At 39.8% G+C, this 16,276-nt stretch overlaps 1 protein-coding gene across 2 annotated transcripts in view; it reads right to left on the bottom strand.

Moving 5' to 3' along the window:
- Positions 1-16,276, bottom strand: part of MAST2 (microtubule associated serine/threonine kinase 2) — a 199,508-nt gene that overhangs the window by 62,344 nt on the left and 120,888 nt on the right. For both annotated transcript variants that reach the window (XM_050900979.1, XM_050900980.1), the window contains 2 exons: positions 9,525-9,616; positions 816-891 (listed from right to left, as the gene is read on the bottom strand). In XM_050900979.1, coding sequence (XP_050756936.1) covers positions 816-891; positions 9,525-9,616 — 168 coding nt within the window. The remainder of the gene's footprint in view (positions 1-815; positions 892-9,524; positions 9,617-16,276) is intronic.

Below are 16,276 nucleotides of genomic sequence, written 5' to 3'. Positions count from 1 at the left end.
CTGTATCATTATCCATTTCTGCCTGCCTGCTGGGATACAACATTCTCTCCCAGTTGTCTTTATTCTTTCTATCCTATTCCTTACACTAAATTCATCGCTATAGTATCAGATTTCTTTCCACCCGTTTGATATACAGCACGACCAGCATTTGTCTAGCATTCACAGCAGGACAGATGCTGGCTTCACGTTCAGGTCTCTCAATGCTGCTCTTCTTCTAGAGATTCTTGTAGACTTGCAATTTCAATTATCAGCTATTTTCCTCATTAGAGCAATAATGCACTCTTGACACCAATGCCCAAGACAGTAGAGAAAACTAAAAAGTTACTACCAGTCAGAAGGCAGCAAATAAATGCACACATAGTTGTTCAGGCCTAATTTTAGGTATGTTTACGTCTTTGTGCAGACATAGCAAAGAAGATCAGTACGCTTTGAATACACCTCAGTTATTCAGTGAGAAGAACATCTAGGACTACAACTAAGACACAATTATCCTAATCATAACTGGGTTTAATGTCATTATGACTAAATTATTTGTCATATCACACGCCCTACATGTCATCCTTCTGGGAGAACATTGCCTCCTCCCTAGGCAGTATTGACTACTTAATTTCCTTCATCTTCTTGTAGGTCTGAAAAGCACCTAATACATCCTGGGTGCTGCCAAGATCTAAACCAAAAAGAATAAAATAAAATAAAATTGGAAACATCAGAGAAAGTAAAACACAATCAAAAAACTTCCAACCCATAGGCCGTTTCTAAATAAAAGTATATAGACTATTTGCTTGCCAGTCCAAAAAGAATAGATCCTGCCTTACCTTCGGGCAGGAACAAAGGAAAAATGAGCAGGTGCATTTGGAGAGAAGTTCCTGGGACTGTCCAAAGGGCTGCTACCTGTTTGAGAAAGTAAAAAAAAAAAACCACCCAAAAACATTTCATTCACATTTGCAACAAATGGCATAAGTTTTCACTGTGCAGAAAGACTTTCAACTGCAAGTTGTAGTCACAAATAATTGAAAATATGGAGCTTTGAGTCTTTGATCATTTGAGCATTAGTTTGCTAAAGAAATGTTGTGATACGGATGTATCAGTATTTTCCCTCCTTTTAAAATAATTTAAGGTATACGTTTTCTTTCTTACTTTCAGATAAGTAATATATCACACATACACAATATAGTCTTTTAATATTTTGCAATAATTTCTCTATATAAGCTTTTCCTAACACTTCTCAATGAAAAACCTGAGTTAGAAATTATATTGATGACAGTTTCAGGAATAATAAATAGTAAGAAAGTATTTCTTCACAATGTACATCAAGGCTGAATGCAAAATTCACTGAGGAAGAAAAAGACATACCAAAGGAACTGCACATGATAATAAAAGGACTATAAACATGTAAGATGATCAGGCTATGATGTATCAGCATTCACCCTAACACTTTTCTGAAATAATACTTCTACCATGAAAATGAAAGTTCCAGTGAATTTATACAGCGAGGAGAAAAAAACACTTAATTTTCACTTGGCACAAGAATACTTTCTCTGGGCTTTGTCATATGATGTGTAAGCATATGGTTGGTAAGTGGTATACTGCAATGTATTTTATTTCAAAGTAAAAAGCAACCATTTCATAGAAAGCCCTTCTGAAAGCCAGAATCATTTACAGACTAACTGCAGAAACCTTTGAAAGTTATGGATGAATTAGAAGCTTCATGTCAGCGAGTGTGCTTTCTATCAGGCATATTCTTAAGTGGTTTGCTCTTTCAGATCCTTAATACAAGCACAAAAGAGAAACTACACATAGTAAACATATGCCAACAGCAATTTCTTTGTGCACAGACAATAACATTAAAATAAGAGCAGGAAAACTAAATAGATACTGGACAAGCAATACACTGCAAGTGACATAACTGTGGTCATCAGAAATGTTTTCAAATTTAGATCCCATATAAAATGGATTTATTTTAAAAGTCATGTTGAAAAGTCAGACATCAATGATGAGCCATCTGCAAAGGACTCGTCTCTGTTTCGGGAGAAGTACTAGGTGCCCAGCTTGCCCCCCAAGCCAGCACTGTTTGTGAGGTTACGGTCCCATCCAGCACTGTACTGAAGTTTATAATTAAGTTGCATTAATTTCAACCCAAGTTATTCATACACCTTAACTGTTACGCTGAGCAGAAACGGAACATAAGCACTGTGCTCAGCTGAAGGTAATAATCAGTCACACTTCAGCTATACAAATGGTTCACAAAATTCTGCAGTAGCATCTCTCCACAACTTCTTGTGAGCAACACGTGTGCACACCTGGCATGCATGCCTGGGCAGGTAGGGAGGAGGAGAGGGAGAACAAGCTGATACCTTCTGGGGTATGAGGATGGCCACAGCGCAGCGCAGGCCAGCAAACTCCATCTGGTCTACAAGTCTACGAGGGGAAAAATAGCAGCTGGTTGAGATTAAAGCAGCCCCAGGCTGATCTAACATGTGTCAAGGGGTGATGAGAGAACTGGAGAGGTAAGTGAATTCCAGACCACTCCACAATCTGCTTCATCAAAAGCAAACTAAATTAAAAACAAAGGGTTTGAGAAACAGGTTTGTTTTCCTTTGGCTTGGTTTTCTTTTGTATTGTTAGTTGAGAACTAACAATGAGTTCACAGTGTAATATAACACAATGCAAGTCTTCACCCAAAACTGGACACCATTTAATCCATTCCCAGTATATCCCAAGTGGGAAGGGGAGGGAGTGATTAGAAATCAATAACTAGATGATTTTTGGTGCTTCATTTACTAAGCTTGTAATCATTTTAATTCTTATGGTCACAGTGGAAAAACAGAGACACTATGCTGTTTTTGAATTAAGAGAAGACTGAGTGGTTTGACAGTCTAGATGGCACTGCAAGCTTACAAGAAAGATGGAAGAAGGCTACGATAGCCACAAAGTGAACAACTCAGTGGTGCATAAACACACGTGTCCTGGTAGCAGCACATGGCTAGGGTTAGGGTCACCATTTACTTACTAGCAGAAAGCTGAAGGAGCATTTTAGATCAGGAGGAATTGCAGCAGGAGTGAGGCCTTTCTGCGGTTATGTAGATCTTCTAACAAAGCACGGAAGGCTGCCAGTTTTGGTGGGAACCCTTGTCTTTGCCTTCCCATTTTTCAGGCTTTACTGCTGACAAACCCTACTGTGTCAAGATGATCTTTTTGAACAAAAAGCCGATTGCCCAATGCTGTTATAAACAAGCAAGGAACTGTCATTGCCTTTTTATATCTTCATCAATCTTTTGTATACTTTCCAGATTATGATCAAAATAGGATTTCAGAATAACTGAGCAAATTGGGTAATGACAGTTTTTAAATTTTGAAATTAAGTATGTGGGTGTTCGAACTCTTCTGAGGCACGATCTGGTACTGAGATACTAATAATTTTTAAGCAACTACTTTTTCAGATTTATATGGCATATTTCCTTCCAGACACTGGAATTTTAATTAGATCCCCTGTGAGTTGCTTCTAGTTTTAAAATGAAAAGCAATTAGTTTTTCTACTCAATTCAAGTCTGGGTGAAGCTTTTAAAACAACAACAGGGAGAAGGGGAATTACTACTTTCCCTAAAATTTCCCAGTACTGCTGCATCTGCTCTAGTTGAAGGAATTTTAATAAGAGAAGCCTTAGTGCAATGGTCTCGTTCACAAAGGCTGATCAAAATCCTATTTTTTCTGTTAGCAAAGGTAAATTCCCTTGTTGCTCAAGGGTTATAGTTGGCTACTACTGAACCTGAAACAACTCTGTCTCAAGGGAAGCTGTTACACAGAATGATTGCCCATTAGGTAAATCAACACAGTTACATGAACGTTAATAATTCAGGCATGAACCTTTACATTTTCCGGACACAGGACGAAGGATGCAGCCAAAGCATTTGTACATCCGCTACCCTCAAAATACTAAATCGGACCTTACGGGCAATACATAGGTGAAAGTCTCAGCTATCATCTACAAACATGACATTCATCAGATAGGTAATGAGTCCAAAAACTCACACTAGAACCATTTTGTAAAACCTGCTTCTGAGATTCGTAAAAATAAATAAATACAAAAGACAAAGTTGTTGTGGTCTTCTATGTAGGATATACTAACATTATTTGCTGAATATTAACACAAGCAGCTAAAGATCTTATTGCATGCTACAGAATTAGCTGCCTTCCAGCACACACAAATCTTAAAATGACCAAAAAAGTTTAAGCACCCTGCATACCACCTGCCTCATATATAGTGAATGCCATGGTGCGCTCACACCATCCGAGGATCACATACATGAAATGCCGCTGGACGGCAGCTATCTAGAGTGGTATGTTACATATTCTGCCCACTCTAAAAATAATAAACAAAAAGAGGCCTTAGTAATAGCCATTTTTCTGCCAGAAGGTGGAACTGAACTTGCAGTGTAAGAGCAGAATAATTTAATTCAGTACCACAGTGCTGCCTGCGAGCAGCTCCCTCCACCTGCCATTACAGATGGGAACAGGACAAAGGTCCCAGCAGTGACAAGCGTCTCCACTGGAAGCCAGCGAGCAACCTGGCTACCTTACAGTTGTGGAAAGTAAATTTTAAAATAGCCCGAACTTCAATTATCCAGCTGTGAGAACCTATCTCTTTCCTACTGAATTATAAAGATGATGTTGCTTCTTTGATTGATTTTAAGCTTTTCATTTTAAAATATAATGTAATGGTAACTTAGTAATCAACCTCATGATGTAACCTCTCTGTAATTTTCAGATTTTAAAAAATAGATCCAAAGAAATACAAACAAATGTAAGGAACATATGTGTACACTTTTTTTCCTCTGATTTTGAAAGAAAAAGAATTTAGAATAAAGGGAAAATTTTCAAACCTGTATTCCTAAAACTGGGCGCTTCAAGTTTGGGAGACTAAACGAGCAGAGTGACTTTCCCACAAAGTTAACAAGCTGTAGCTCTCTATACCACGGTCCCAGCTCATTTTGGAAAATGTTATTTCATACAGTTTGAAAACTGAATTAGTACACTTCAAATCCATGAAGTGTTCTTGAATCAGAAGTGACTTCATGGCAGAGTTAAAATTGTTTGGATGTACTTCCATCTCAAATGTTGAGATCTCTTAAGTATTACTTTTCCTCTAACTTTTCTAGGATATGAAACTGCCTGGCATCTTATCTGGATGCTGTTTCAGACAGTTAAGTGTATGTGCCTGGATCAGTGTTCATTAGGAGGTAGGTTTGCCTGACGGACAGTCAACTGTGCTGTATCACACCCACTGACTTTTACATTACATACAGAAGAATAACTCCTGAGGCTAGTGCCATACAGGACTTGATTTTAGAGTGGTTTCTGAACAGAAACATTGTAGAAAACCTCCCTGATTTCTCTGCATGCTTGCTGTTCCTTTGATACGTAAGAGAGGTTCAGAATAGGCATTAAGAAAAGCATGTTCAAGACAAAAGAGGCCAGGGAGAGGCTCCAGCATTTCCTAGTAACTTATCAGTGTATGTGCCTGAACAAACAGATTGATAGATTCTGTTCAAATACTAAACAAATATCACAGCCTGTTCTCAAATTCACATCTCATATATGATATTTCTTAAGAAAATATTTGTGAGTCTACTCTAAATTTCATCTACTTTTGTCTCTTGAATAAATTATTTTTCCCAGGGAAGGCTCCTAAATATAGTACTGGTAGAGAACTCAAATTACAAGTAATTTATCTTCCTATGCTCTACTGGTTACTCTTGGAGGTCACAAAGGATGTCCTTTTAATTAATAGTTTTAAATCCCATATGCAACATCAGAACAAAAAATGGAAATATTTGACAATTACTGCTAAAGAAAGATGGCATGCCACTGATTAGTTACTCTTGTTTCCAGAAGACACTTCTAATAAAAGAAAAGCTTGTAAAGCCGGAGACAGCATCAAAACCACTACGAGTAATTTTTCATTTTTGAAATAGACAGAGGAGAAAAGCAAATCAAAAGAAAAGAAAAGAAAATACAAATGTTTCTATCATGAACATTTCTGCATTTGTTTTCCGAGCAACTATCACATCAACATCTTGATGCAATCTGCCAAGCAAGGACACTTCCTTCATATTCTGAGGAGCATCTTTCTCTAGGCTTGTACAGCCAATTTGGAATTTGGTAAATCCAACATATATATCATCTCTAGGAACAAAGTAAAGAGCACAATGTAACTAAGTGGAGAATCTCTACCAAGAAAAATGCCTTGTTGAAACCAAATTTTACAAAGCTACCACTATCATAATCACACACCACAGAACCAAGGGAGTTTGAAGTGAAAGGGAATTGCCCTATGCAAATTTTTGGCCCTGCATTTTCTCCGATATTCTGAAGCAAAAAGAAAATGGCTTTAATATACCACTTTTAAGATTTCGTTAACATTTTAATTTGAAAATCATGGGTCATTAAAAAAACCCAATGTCATTAAAGTAACTTCCTAGCCTTCCATGACTGGGCTTTATAGCATTCCAAGCAAGTACGACAGATTTTTATGAAAACTTAGAGTGGTTGAGGCTTTTATGGGCATCCCTGAACAATAACTTTGGTCTTCTTTTTCCTTTCAACAGGCTGGATATCACCTCTGCGAACAGAAGCAGATGGCTCCTTCTAGCTGAGCTACTATCAATTTGCTGTTCTTTCTCAGCATTTCCTTAGTTTCAATCTCCAGATAGTACTTACAGAACATACTGCCATGTAGGAGGAGGAAAGTCTGATTGTAACGAAAACAACAGTTACTTGTCTTACATGCAACAGCGAAGTGCTTCCAGACAGGCTCCACTGTGGATGATGTGCCACAAATGTTCAAGAATTAAATCTGGCCAGGGACATCAAGGGCAACAAGAAAAGCTTCTATAGGTACGTCGATGATAAAAGGAAGACTAAGGAAAATGTGGACCCTCTCCGGAAGGGAACGGGAGACCTGCTTACCCGGGACATGGAGAAGGCTGAGGTACTCAATGACTTTTTTGCCTCAGTCTTCACCGGCAAGTGCTCCAGCCACACCACCCAAGTCGCAGAAGGCAAAGGCAGGGACTGGGAGAATGAAGAACCGCCCACTGTAGGAGAAATGAGGTTTGAGACCATCTAAGGAACCTGAACGTGCACAAGTCCATGGGACTTGATGAGATGCATCTGCGGGTCCTGAGGGAACTGGTGGATGAAGTGGCTAAGCCACTATCCATCATATTTGAGAAGTCATGGCAGTCCAGGGAAGTTCCCACTGACTGGAAAAGGGGAAACATAACCCCCATTTTTAAAAAGGGAAAAAAGGAAGACCCGGGGAACTACAGGCCAGTCAGTCTCACCTCTGTGCCCCGCAAGATCATGGAGTGGATCCTCCTGGTAACTTGCCATATGCTAAGGCACATGGAAAATAAGGAGGTCATTAGTGACAGCCAACATGGCTTCACTAAGAGCACACTGTGCCTGACAAATTTGGTGGCCTTTTACAACAGGGTTACAGCGTTGGTGGATAAAGGAAGAGTGACGGATGTCATCTACCTGGACTTGTGCAAAGCATTTGACACTGTCCCGCACGACATCCTTGTCTCTACATTGGAGAGACATGGATTTGACGGATGGACCACTTGGTGGATAAGGAATTGGCTGGATGGTCGCACTCAAAGAGTTGCAGTCAATGGCTCGATGTCCAAGTGGAGAGCAGTGACGCATGGCATTCCTCAGGGGTCGGTATTGGGACCAGCGCTGTTTAACATCTTTGTCGGCGACATGGACAGTGGGATTGAGTGCACCCTCAGCAAGTTTGCCGACGACACCAAGCTGTGTGGTGTGGTCGACACGCTGCAGGGAAGGGATGCCATCCAGAGGGACCTTGACAGGCTTGAGAGGTGGGCCCACGCGAACCTCACGAAGTTCAACAAGGCCAAGTGCAAGGTCCTGCACATGGGTCGGGGCAATCCCAAGCACAAATACAGGCTGGGCAATGAGTGGATTGAGAGCAGCTCTGAGGAGAAGGACTTGGGGGTGTTGGTTGAGAGAAGGTCAACAAGACCTGGCAATGTGCATTTGCAGCCCAGAAAGCCAACCATATCCTGGGCTGCATGAAAAGAAGCGTGACCAGCAGGTCGAGGGAGATGATGCTCCCCCTCTACTCCGCTCTCATGAGACCCCACCTGGAGTACTGCGTTCAGCTCTGGGGCCCCCAACATAAGAAGGACATGGACCTGTTGGAGCGAGTCCAGAGGAGGGCCATGAAGATGATCAGAGGGCTGGAGCACCTCTCCTATGAAGACAGGCTGAGAAAGCTGGGGTTGTTCAGCCTGGAGAAGAGAAGGCTCTGGGGAGACCTTATAGCAGCCTTCCAGTACCTAAAGGGGGCCTACAAGAAAGCTGGAGAGGGACGTTTTACAAGGGCATGTAGTGATAGGACAAGGGGTAATGGCTTTAAACTGAAAGAGGGTAGATTTAGATTAGATATAAGGAAGAAGTTCTTTACTGTGAGGGTGGTAAGGCACTGGAACAGGCTGCCCAGAGAAGTTGTGGGTGCCCCATCCCTGGAAGTGTTCAAGGCCAGGTTGGATGGGGCTTTGAGCAATCTGGTCTAGTGGAAGGTGTCCCTGCCCATGGCAGGGGGGTTGGAACTAGATTATCTTTAAGGTCCCTTCCAACCCAAACCATTCTATGATTTTGTGATTCTACGCTACTGACTGGTGCCCATTAGGGCCATACCTGAAGCCCAACCGTCTTCTCCGGCATTTTGAAATATTGAAAACAATGTAGTCACACATCACCTACCTCCCTCAGCAATAAAAACATCAAGGGAACATGCTGTTCAGGCAAGCTGTTGAACCTGCATGCGTTACCCTTTCTGAAAATCTGTAGTTACTGTAGGCTGAACAATCATTCTTTCTTTTTCTATAGAAAGAACATCTCCACACACTTCACCTTGGTTACTAACAAGCAGTTGCCCACTTGCTCTGAAATGAGCATTTCCCAGTCGCTGCCATGGTAAAAATGGCAGTAATGTAAAAAAAGAAAAGAATCCTAAACATCTCATGTTGCTCTAAGTAGCAGATAGAGACCATAAGATGGCACACTGCACAGGTGACAGGCTGCCGGAGGCATACAGAAACAAGCAGGATGTTTCTTCTCATGAGAACTGCAGTTAAATCACCAGCACAAATTAACCATGCTAGGAGACTCAAAACAAGATATTTACTTAAATGTATTTATTTTATTTTATTTTACTTCGTTCTCCATCTCAGGTTCTTTTGCAGGACGTCCCGCAGAAAGAGTGGAGGATGGATATGGTAGCGAACTAGAAAATGCAGAACAGATGAGGGCATAAAACATTTATTCTGAAACTATAAGGACCCTCTTACAAGTTAGAAAAGGTGAAAAACTATAGTCAGATTAAGTTTCAAAGAGCATATTTTGATGTAGAGTATCAATATGTTCAAACTCACTACAATGAACACTGACATTTTTCCTAATGATTCCCAGGTAAAGCAGTCCTAGGGAGTTACCTGCATGTCCATGAAGAGGGGAATGTGGTCGCGGGAGAGTTGGAGATGTGCTGGATGTTACGATCAAACTCTTTCTGTTGCTTGTCCGACAGCTGAAAGAAAGAGAGATAAGTGATAAGGCATGGTCAGATGAACAAGAGCACCTGAAAGCAGGTCCTGCAGAATGTCTTTCAGCTAGGGAGGAACTTCTTAGTATTTAGGTCAGTATTGCCTCACGTTCTCAATCTCAGTAGTGACCCTGCAAAGTAGTAAACATAAAGGGCCGAAAGGTACTTTGTCAGCAACAAGTGTTTTAATACACTGGAAGCAATATAAAAACTGTATCTCATGCTGTACGGGCCACTAGAGATAGCTGACAACACATTCCTGGTTCACAAAATATGTGCAACTCATGCTTTAGAAATCACACAAAAAGCAGAAAACTGTAAAATGCCCCAGAGTGCTTCAGATATTCTTGCCAATATCCAACCTAGCAAATAAATTTGTTACAATTATTGGCTATTACTATAAGAAACTGGAGCATATTCCTTAGGGCAGAGTTAAAATTATGAAGCAAAGCACAATTCAGCAGATGAGCAGGGTTACTAATAAAACTTAAAACCTGAGATTCAAGAATCTTTGTGAACATGTGCGGCAATATCTATAGAAAACTCTGCAAAGCAAGTTTCAGACAAGCCCTCTGCTGAATCAACTCCACTGACTGCCATGACTTTGTTCCAGCAAAGAAAGTGACACTTCTGTACGAGGCAGTTCAGACTTATATTTTTCCCCACTGGAGTTTCAGAACTTAGCCAAATGAAGAGAATGATGTGTTCCTCCATTTGCTTCCAAGCCTGTGCTTGCTAGTAGCAAACATTTAGCTCTAGAGATAATAGAAGTAATTGTAATGGGCAAGAGAAACATTTTTAAATCATGGGAGCTATGAACAAGAGCAACTAGATATTTAAATCTCTTTCTGATCACCACTTTTCCAGTTGTTTAAACAGAATTAACAGTCCAAGTTCACAGCAAAATCTCACAACTGACCAAGTATTAAAGCTACGCACATTTATTCATTGTACCTCTAACTTGCTTTCTAGATGGCAGAAACATTTCTGCTTACTTCAGCAGCTCTCAAAACAGGTAAATAAAATCATATTGGTCTTGATAGGGGGTGGGAGAATAGACAGGAGCAGGGAAGGCTGAGCAGAGGCTGAACAAGGAGCTCGCTGGCCCAGCTCGGGAGATGTCCTGTGAAGCTCCATGTTGGGTTACCGCAGGCGCATGCAAAGCCTGTTTGCTTGCAGAGCTCTGAATGCTGACGTCTGCCTCTGTCCTTCCTGCACCGGCTGATCTTCTGGAGCTGCCCAACAGTAAACACACTCAGACTGCCAAGAACTACAATTTAATGCAAAACTATTTTGCTGCCACAGGATACAGTGCATCTGACTATTATTATTTGCAAGCTTTTTTACTGCTGTTCTATAGGAAACTCGAGAACTCGATGCAGAAAAAAATACAACTGAACTGCCAACTATAATAAACAGTAATAAAGTTGAAGCACCATTAACTGCTATTCAGGCTCTTCAGTGTACTTAAAGCATTCCTCAAAATTATCCAACTGATTCCATACAATCTCCATTTACATTCATGTATTATTCAACAACAGTCCATCCAAAAACTGATTGCTATTGTGTACATCATATGGAAAAACTAACAGTCTGATTTTAAGAAGCTTAAAATTTCAGTTCGTGGATTTTTTTTTTTAATATGTTTTCAGTTACTCTATTCCAGTAACTGTTGAAAAAAACAGAATACTCAATTCCAACATTAACACCAGATAATCATTATGTTTATATTACTAGAAAATCTATCTCGCAACACGGAAGTCTTGAGTATTCTAATATAATACATATTACTATGTAAGAAATAAAAAAATCCTGGGTATTTTAATACAAATTATAATGTAAGAATTTAAGATCTTGCACAATATAAAACACTAATACAATGAGAAAACAGAGCTCTATCCTCTATGGTCCTATCCCTTTGCTAAAGAGAGTTCCTAAAATACACTCTAGCACAGCGGTGTCTGGAGCTGGCTATGGAAACTCGGTATATTTAAATCACAGCATAACAGGGAACACGAACTGTCCCAGACTCAGAGCTTTTTAACTGCTTGCCCGCGTTTGCCAAATTGAACCAAGTTTTACAAACCCATTTTCTCTGCTATGTTTGCAAAGATAAGGAACCAAAAGACAAAGGGTTAAGGGGCTGGAGAGCAAGCACAGCTGAGACCCATTAAAATAGGTCAGGTTTACACAAATGTATCCAGAGGAGGGAATGGCTTGGAGTAAAAGCCTAGCCCCAAGTTAGGAATAAAACCTTATTCTCTTTACACCCTCAAAATTGGCTAACTTTCAATTTCCCTGGATCTCTAATCTGGGAAGGGGGAACATCACTTAGGCCTGTTTAGCCATTTCTATGAACCATGTGTGTTGGCAATAAGGCAAAGCTTAAAAACAGAGACTAAAACCAGAATTTCTAATTTCTTGAATCCATGTTATATGATGAGAAAAATATAAATACTCTCTACTGGTTGAAGAGAGCTCTCTGGTTATATACACAAAACTTTTAATAGATCTTGGAATCCCAGAGAAACTACAGAACAAGAGTGATGAAGCTCTGGTAGTCACAAAAACACAAAAAAAGAGGGAAAGGGAGGAGGTAACATGAAGACTTCAGTTGGGAGACCTCCCCCAAGAAGTCACTATAACAGCATTTGAGCACCTCCTAAAGAAGAACAGCTAAATACGAAAGAAGCAAAGCTGGCTTTAACCAGGGCTTTGTGCCAAAGAAATTCAAACTAGTTAATTGAAGTGTTGGCAGAACAGTTCAAATGAAGAAAAAATTGTTACCTAGAAGATGCACTTTAGCCAGACAGATGGTACTGGGCTCAATACTGAGCTACAAGGCCAAAGATAATGAGAGACTACGTTATTAATCCTTTAAACTGTATTAATTATTGTTTATTACTGTTCACAAATTCTCCAAACAACACTATATGTTTCCTTGCCCTAAAAATAATTCAATCTACATAAGAAAACAGGAGTAGAAGGAGAAAGTAGAAAGGGAAAAGGTTACCTATTCATCTCTGAGTATTTTAACTAGAAAAAAATAAAGTTCTTAACCAGTCCAGAGAGATTCCAAGCATTATTATTTGTTTATAAGCCAAAGTTTTTCTATTTTCATTAAATGCAAGGCAAGCCTTACCCTGACCCTCCTTTCCTCTCACAATTTGGTATGGGTCTTGTTAACCTTTTTTTCTCAGATCCCACTTCATAATTTCAGAGAACAAATCCCCTCCAGCTCTTCCAGTTTAGGCAAAACACGATTTTAATAGCGCAGAGTTTCCGCACTGCCTGGAGTTGCAGGGTCGAGCTCCAGCCAGCGGAGCGCTTTGGAGGGCTGTCAACATGCAAATACCCCTGCTGCCACCCCCTGCCCTCCTGTGCCACCGAGGTCGCACACCCACGCTGCCAGACCCAAGTCTAGAAACCCGGGAGAGCACGAGAGTAACTTGATTTAATTCTGAACACACAGAGCAAAATGGATAGTTTATATAGAAATATTTGAAACAATGCCTTTGTCATCACTATGGAAATAGAGCTTTTACTATTTCTAGAGTTAACTTCTCTGCCTGCAGTAAAAATAACATTTGTTACGTGTACTGAAGCGTTCCCAGCACATTCTTGAAACTGAACACTGCAGGACATTGGACATGGGTCTGGTAACTGGACACTGGTTTTGGACCCACTGAAATGTGCCCTGGAGCCAGCACCCTTGGCCAGAGTTATTTATGAGAACATTTGGTAGCGTACCTGCGAGCTGCACGCAGCCCGGGTGCGCTTCCACTACACCCTAACAAATCTTCTCCTATGCACCAACAGACAATTCGATGTTGAGCCTCTAAAATGAGCACCATTAGTACACCTTGCTTCATATGCATATTCAGTCTGAAAAAGAAATCAGTGTTTCAGTTTCAGCATACATCAATATTAGATTCTTTATTTTAGCAGTTTACTCAGGGGACATCTCTAACTTACTGAGCAAAATTGATTAACGTCCATGAGGCACTCATGTAATGAAAGCAAGGGCCACAGAAAAACAATTTAAAAATAAATAACCAACAACCACTATCAAGTAATTTCATAGCGTTGCTGGTTATTAGAAATGAATAATGATAAGGAAGTTTCTCAAAATCTATCTAAATTTATAGGCCTTGAAAAATTTCTCATAGTTGAAGCTGCTGAATATGCAAGTAAACAAGATTAGCACTGATTGCACAAGTCTTCCCATAGACTTCAACAGAAATCAACTTGAAGTAAAAAGATGTACAGAAAAAGTATAGATTAAATCACATTTTGGTTAGTAAACATTAATGCATTTTATTCATATTAGTGATTTTTAATTATAGAGTTTTAGTTTTGTAAACCACCTCAGGTTGTCAGTGTGCCAGATTAACCCTTGCATTAACTAATAACTCCTTTCAAAATAACATTTCAGAAGTCCAACATCAGACTTGTTCCAGATTTGACATTTAATTCAGTGAGCCCAAATCCCTACAAAATGAGATCCAAAATTCAGAGTGATCATACCTACAAAAGCTATCTGTGGTTACATATTTTCCTAAAATGTACTGTCACCTAACCAAACTTCACTAGATTCTCCTCTGATGTTACAGGAGTTTGGTTTCAGTTGATTTGCTTTACAAAGACTTCTTTATGAGAAACAGACATTTTGGAAATGAAAATAAGTATTTAAAATTTTTATTCACAATGGCAGAAAATTTACAAAATCCAAAATCTGCATGTCAATGAATGCACCAGCTGCGCAGCAATGTTAACTAGATGTGGAAGTTATTGTCTTAATTATAGTAATTCAAAGATGGAAGCAATTTCGTAAGCTTTAGCACTACCAACAACAGGGATAATTAGTTCTCTAAAATAGATAAGAATAAGTAAGCATCTGGTTCAAGTGATTTTTTTTTTCACGTTCAAGAATAGTTTAAAAGTTATTCATCCTAGAATAACTGGGAAAAAAAGTGTTATTATTCATGGTGTAGGTTTGGTGGTTTGCACATTCCTACAATAAACACCACTTCTTTTCTCTTAAGGAAATACAGTTACGCTCACTTAAGACTCGAAGGATGGAAGCACAAGTCCAACAAGCAACTTCTTAAAGACTGCAGACAGATTCTCCATCACAGCAGATACAGAACTATCCTCTTCCCAGTGTCACCCAGGAAAACAGCATATATTTCCTGTCATTAAGTCCCATAAGCAGGGAAACATCCTTAATTTGGATCCCTTCCTGGTTACCTTGTCCAGACTAAACGACTAAGGATTCTTTCTCCAGTGCATATCTAGACAGTCTTTCCCTGCCATCCATCCCCTTATAAGGTCAAACCCCAACTCCCATGACCTTGAGACTGGGTTGCAGTATTCCTCTTTCCCCCATCTTATCGAAGAATTTCAAATAGGATTGAACTCTGGAACCTAAAGGAATTTAGCCTTAAAGAAAAATAACAACGAAAACCAACTGCATGAGTGCAGGATCCCTCTTCCACAAGAAGCTTGCATGGACTAGTTACTACAACCATGATGACTACAAGCACAGAAACAGATGCATGTTGTTCAACAAGCCAGGCTCTTCTCAAATTTGTGTTGCTGATTGTTTTGAAGCTCATGAGAGGAAATAAACTGGACAAATAAGTATTTTTTTATATCTGGACACTTTACTCCAAGTTTTCTGGCTTGCTTTAGGTGACAGTTATACCAGGCTGCTACAGACTCACTCTGTGTTCAAGGGTGTTTGTTCCACACGGGATGAAAAGCCTCATCCCCCTCCCTCCTTTTTTTTAATGCCTATTTCATATTAATCCAGATATGTGCAATGTATGAGCTGCTTCAGACGAAGAAATTTTGCGCAGTCATCTATGAGGTACGACAAAGTCTTCTTGGAAAGTGAAGAACACTTCACTTTGCCATAAAACAAGAGAAAAGTCCCACCCGTACGGTTGAAGCCATTCCCTTCTGTATTAAGGTAAGACGTTAAGGGGCGTTCCCATGCCTCATGCTGGTACCAGTAAATTAGAATCACTGTGCGGATGACTGTGGAAAGATGTGAATTCTGCGAGATAAGGAGCATAGAGATAAAAGATGTAGTCAACTTTGGAAGTGTGTGTTGCACTTCTGCACAGATGTCCAAAGAGAGCACGGGGGTAAAAAACATGAAGAACGTCTTTTTTCATAACGCCACACATTTCAGCACGCTAACAAACACATTAACTGAAGTGAACAAGGAGTCGAGCAATGCAAGACTTACAAAGCATGTGGTAAGTTGGATGTAGACTGGTTCTTTTGTTTTAAGGAAAATTAACATCTTAGTACTTAGGAATTAACTTATTCCTAAAGAAAGACCATTTCCCTTTCATCTAAAACAAGCTATATGTTAGATAAACCCTTCTACTTCATTTAGAGCTCAAATTTAAGAAGCAGCATCACCTCAAGCCAAGAAATTACAAAAGAAAAGGCCAGTTAACACCAAATTTATGTCAAATTTGCCTAATGTTTGAGGCTGGTGCACACCTGCTTACACCACACTGTACAGTCCAGACCTTTTGCATTATTAACAACATAGGAACAACTCTGCAAAGCCAAACAAAATGAAATGTCACAACAAATTACAATGACTGGTACAGCCATTCTCAACTA

This window comes from Gymnogyps californianus, chromosome 8 (assembly GCF_018139145.2).
Source record: "Gymnogyps californianus isolate 813 chromosome 8, ASM1813914v2, whole genome shotgun sequence".
NCBI lineage: Eukaryota > Metazoa > Chordata > Aves > Accipitriformes > Cathartidae > Gymnogyps > Gymnogyps californianus.
The sequence above is the reverse complement of the archived record's forward strand: the minus strand, read 5'-3'. Positions and strand labels throughout refer to the sequence as shown.